Consider the following 5,094-nt stretch of genomic DNA (forward strand, 5'->3'; position numbering starts at 1 on the left):
CATTTGACGCATTCGGAGGATACTTGACTCAGATACTTATCCTAATTTTCAATTAGGACAAATGGCCTAAAGGTTTAGGATTTGGACTTAAGAATTTATCTCCCCTCTCTTACCATTGAGATGATGCAATAGGGTACGTTCATCCTGGCAATTCAAGGAAGTCAATACTCGGTACCTACAACCAGCATAAAATCCACACATGTACAAACACAATATCCTAAGCTAAACAAGAAATGGCAGGAAGTGGTGCATTGTGTAGAGCCCAACTAGTAGGTGACTACGACTTCCTTCCTTAACCACATCAGAAATGCCATACATAAAGAAAAAAAACACGCACACCATACACATGCAGTATGGGGTAAGTATCCATAAGAAAATATGTAGAATAAACCATCTAACTAAACATCATCAATAATTGAAAACATTGTAATTAATCATCATGCATACATGAAGTATAAAGTACCAAGTAACCTCATTATAAAATTAACTGAATCTGAAACAATATCTGATAATCTGAAAGTAATGTTACTAAACATCAAGTATAAAACTGGCCTAAAAGAGTTTGGCAATGATAGCAAAATGTAACTTAGGCGTTGGCACTACACACTTACTAGCCATGATTAATCTTCTATTGGTCTCCCTTTCCATTTGACTAGGTACTCTTCAAACGAGAGAGAGGGGCTCAAATGAACAAACAATAGTCTTCTATCATTGCAAACATGCGAAAGTAGTTGTTATGTACATGTTCAAGAGAAGGGACATGCATCAAAAGCGTTACTGAGCTTTTGAATTTTGTGGACACAAGCATGTCACACAAACATCAACATGTGGTGCTCACATCCCACCGTGCAAGGCTCATACTTGGATGGGAGATCGTGGACATTGTACTATAAAAGGCCATGATGTCAAAAATGTGACCATTTGATCATAATCTTTCACTATCAATGCACAAGGTTTGATGTTTAAGTTCCATAAATGCAGAGGTTCAATTTTAGGACACTAGAAGAGACAACCAAAACATTTAGTTGAAATATAATGTATAGTTTAGGTTCTATTAATGTGCGAAGTTAGTTATAATAGCGACAGGTATGTTTCCCCTAAGTCTATATAAACATACACAATCAATCAAAGTTGAAGTATACATATCAGATAAAAACCAATATACAATATTTCATAAAATCACACAACTGCTTGACAATTTATACACATAATTAAATAGCATATATAAAAACAATATAAAGATTAAGTATATATGAACATGTGTAAAGAACAAAAGTTAAAAATAAAGCATATATAACACAATCAAATATATAAACTATTCAATGATAAATACATGTAACAAATATTCCCCAAAAATAACATAGAATATACAAATATCACCTTAACAAATGGTGATGTAAAGAAGTAGACTTTTGCCAAGGGGGGGGAAACAATGGGAGAGCTTGCTTGTGCGCTCTACAGGACCAGATGCAAGATAAAATATCATATCCTCCTCCTCCTCCTCGTGGGTAATTGCGGGTGGAGGTGGGAAGATTGGATTGAATGGAGTGGATGGTAGATTGAAGAATGGAAGAGGTGGGACAATACAATCTGCCCGTGAAGCTTTAATTTGTGTGTATCTTATCATGATATCATCGTCATGGGCATCACTTTACAGCGATACACATATTTGGTCTGTGGTTAATTGAATCGTGCGTGTTTTACCCACATGTGGGAAAGTCCAATCGGAAACAATTTGCCAGTGCCCACACCAATGGCTTGCTTTTTGTACACGTGGTCGACAGGGACTTGATCATGCCGTGTATGGACAACATGATATCATATCCTCCTCTTGTGGATTTCCAATTGCAGATTTCGAAACTTCTACTTAGTATCACATGTGGAGGCCGACTTTGCGATAGAGTTCACTTGGGCTTTTCCACGGGGCCCTCGCGTTCTGATGAAGAGACGGTATTCATTGAAGGTCATGGCCTGATACAACGCCGGCGTCTCCTCTGTTATCAGCTGTGGCGCGGGACACAGCAGCTTGTTGCCGTCCGGATTGTAAAACAACGCAATCGATAACCTGTCCCTTTCCGAATTCACTACCACGCGGTGCTCCACACTCTTGTAAATCCCGTTGCTCAGAATCTGGCCACCAAAATTCTATGGTTCAAAACAATTTCCAAATAATAAAAATATCGTGGTTGTAAGGAAATAAAGACAATAAAGAAATATGGCGTGATCCAGATTAAATCACGTTTGTCTTGTATAATTTCTCCATCAATAGATACCACCGTCCAAGAAATTATTTTTGTAAAAATAAGTCAATTTTGACTAGTTAATACTTTTAGCACAGGAAACAAATCTTAGTGTATGATGTTTTGGCTGTGTGAATAGACAATACCCACTCCATAGAAAAAATAAAGAACTCATGACTTAAAAATGAAAAAAGTACTATTTTTTTTAAAATGGTAAAAAAATTCAACCATGTAAAAGTAATGGAAAAATAATTATGGTCAAAAAAAAATGTATGGTCCAAAAAATGGCAAGAAAAAAACAAGGCACTAGTGAAACTAAATTTATGTCACTCAATATTTGTCCATTGCAAACATCAATCTATTAATCGATTGGAATTTTTTTTTATGTCTATAATGCTTGAAAATTGGGGCCGTTAGAAAGCCACCAGAATAAAATAAACAACCCATTGCCCAAAAGCACAAATAGAAAACTGAAAAATTCATTGTTCAAAAGCACAAATAGAAAACTTAAAAATTCATGACAAAGAACACGATGAGAACAAAATCTCATGGTCTAAGAAAATGACAAGAAAGAAAAACGACAAAAACAACCAAAAAAAAAAAAAAAAAGAAGAAAGAGAGATTAAAAATTAAAACATAACAATAAAAATAAATAAATAAACAAAACAAAACAAGACATGAGCCACACTGAATTCCCACTACTCAACATTTGCCCATTACGAACATCAATGAATAGGAAGATTGATATGTTTTTCAATATAAAAGACTAGACCAAAATATAGCGTCTACAAAAAACATGTGAACGAAAACAAGAATAAAAGCATAGCTCATAGAGAACCCCACACAAGAAATCCCAAAAAAAAACCCATATAAATAAATAAATAAATAATCCACCGGAAAAAACAAAAGGAAAGAAAGAAACAAGGTGATCAGGGCCGAATTAAAACCACTTGTTCGATATTTGTCATTTATAAGGCTCACCTAATAGTAGATGTAAGAGCAATAATTTGAACGCCCAGCAGACTAAAAGTGCTCATAAAATGAGAAGAAGAAAAAACTTACGAGATGCACGATCACTCTTAAGAACGACAAGACAAATCGATGGTTGGATGAGAAGGCCACAAATGGAAAACCCAGAAAGCCCAAGGAATAAGACGAAGCAAAAGCAGGAAGGGGAGGGGGAGAGACAGTAATGTTGGTGTTTACCTGGAGCTGGTCGCCGATGTTGACAATGAAGGCGTGGGGGAGAGGGTCCACTAGAATCCATCGGCCATCCTTGCGGACCTCGAGGCCTCGTACGGAGTCGTCTGGCAGGAGTACCGTCATCCCCCCTGGATCCGAGTGTGACGACAACCCCAGCGTCAGCTCCGGCTGGGGACACCTTGGATAGTAATTTATCCTCACGCACTCCCCCGCGCCCTCTCCGCCGAACGCCTCCGCGAGCCAGCGCTCCTCCAACCCCAGACTTGTCGAGAGCACCTCGAGCAACGCCTCGCACAGCGCCCCCACCTCCCTCCCATACTCCTCCATCGTCCCCCTGTACGACGCCGGCTTCGCAGGCCACTTGCTCATGTCCCTTATCGACCGCGGCAGCAAGTGCATGAAGAAGTAGTCTCCCCAGTCCAGCAGAGCGCCCTTGTCGATCCCGAGCCGACTGCCGTAGCCCTCGTAAGTCTTGGGAGAATTGGCATACGCTTGCTTCTCTTCGAGGGGCAGCTGGAAGAACTCCCTCGCCACGCCCCTCGCCCTGCGCATCAGCTCCACGGGGACACCGTGGTTCACCACCTGGAAAAAACCCCACTCTTTGCACGCCGCCGCAATCTCCCGCATCGTCCTCTCCCGCCCCTCCCCGCCCCCCCTCACCCCGCTCAAATCGATCACCGGAATATTCACCTCCGGCTTGCCGGTGAAGTCCACCCGCGCCGGCCGGTCGTCCTCCGGCTTTATATATCTGCTCGGAAGGGCGCTTATACCGCTCTCCGCAATCACTTGTACTCTCTGAATTGGCTCCGGCCACTCCGCCTGCGGCAGCGCGCCGCTATTCTTCACTCCGCCGCCGCCGCCGCCGCCAGACGAGGCCGCCGTCGCCGCCATGCACGCAACAAGTAGCCGCCGGTCCTATGGGCATCAACAAAACCCGCTCATGCTGCCCTGGCCTGCCTCTTATCTTGGATTGCGAGCCCGCTTTATATAACCATGCAGCCCAAGGTGCGGATTCAGGCAAAATCAAAAGCAATACTAAAATTAATAATAACAAAAATCTAGGAAAGCGATTGCAGGGGCGCATGAATCAGCAGGCAAAATTAATCGTGCATGATTTCTGTTGTGGGATTTTACACTAAAAAAAAATAAAATAAAAAAATTCCTGTGCGCTCGTAGTTTGGGAGAAAAACATATATTTGAAGTGGTGAGAAATGGCAAAGGCTGGTAGGTGGGAGGTGGGAAATGGAAATGGGTGGGAGAGAGATGACGGCGGACTGTGTCGTGTGGCGGCACAGTGGAATTGGAATGGTTTGAGGTGGGAGTGTATAAACTCTCGACTCCATCTCTGTTATCTTCTTCATCATTTTCCAGCTCTCTTTTCCCGCACGTGCGCTTTTTCTTTCGTCAATGCGTGGGAACCTTGAGAACGTGGATGACGTTTCACGACGTACGCAGATTGAACAAATATAAATACTTTTTAGTTTATTACGCAGATTGAAAAAATATAAATACTTTTTAGTTTATCTCTATCTCTCGTTTCCTGTATCTACGCCCGCGTTACTTGCCTTTATACGACGTCTCCTTAATCACCTTTTTATCAACGTGCCGAATTAGTGGCCTTTTTTAATTTATTAATTATTCGTTTCTACTA

At 41.5% G+C, this 5,094-nt stretch overlaps 1 protein-coding gene across 1 annotated transcript; it reads right to left on the reverse strand.

The window, feature by feature from the left end:
* Positions 1–1,294: 1,294 nt before the first annotated feature.
* On the reverse strand, positions 1,295–4,780 carry LOC149556893 (jasmonate-induced oxygenase 2-like). Its single transcript, XM_089831518.1, has 2 exons — positions 3,447–4,780; positions 1,295–2,130 (listed from the first exon to the last, which is right to left on the reverse strand). The coding sequence occupies exons 1-2, from the start codon at positions 4,332–4,334 to the stop codon at positions 1,864–1,866; spliced, it is 1,155 nt and encodes a 384-aa protein (XP_089687644.1). The 5' UTR covers positions 4,335–4,780; the 3' UTR covers positions 1,295–1,863.
* Between the last annotated feature and the right edge of the window lie 314 nt (positions 4,781–5,094).

The sequence above is a fragment of the Cupressus sempervirens genome, chromosome 5 (genome assembly GCF_028749045.1).
Source record: "Cupressus sempervirens isolate cs-2001-9-10 chromosome 5, ASM2874904v1, whole genome shotgun sequence".
In the NCBI taxonomy this organism is placed as follows: Eukaryota; Viridiplantae; Streptophyta; class Pinopsida; order Cupressales; family Cupressaceae; genus Cupressus; species Cupressus sempervirens.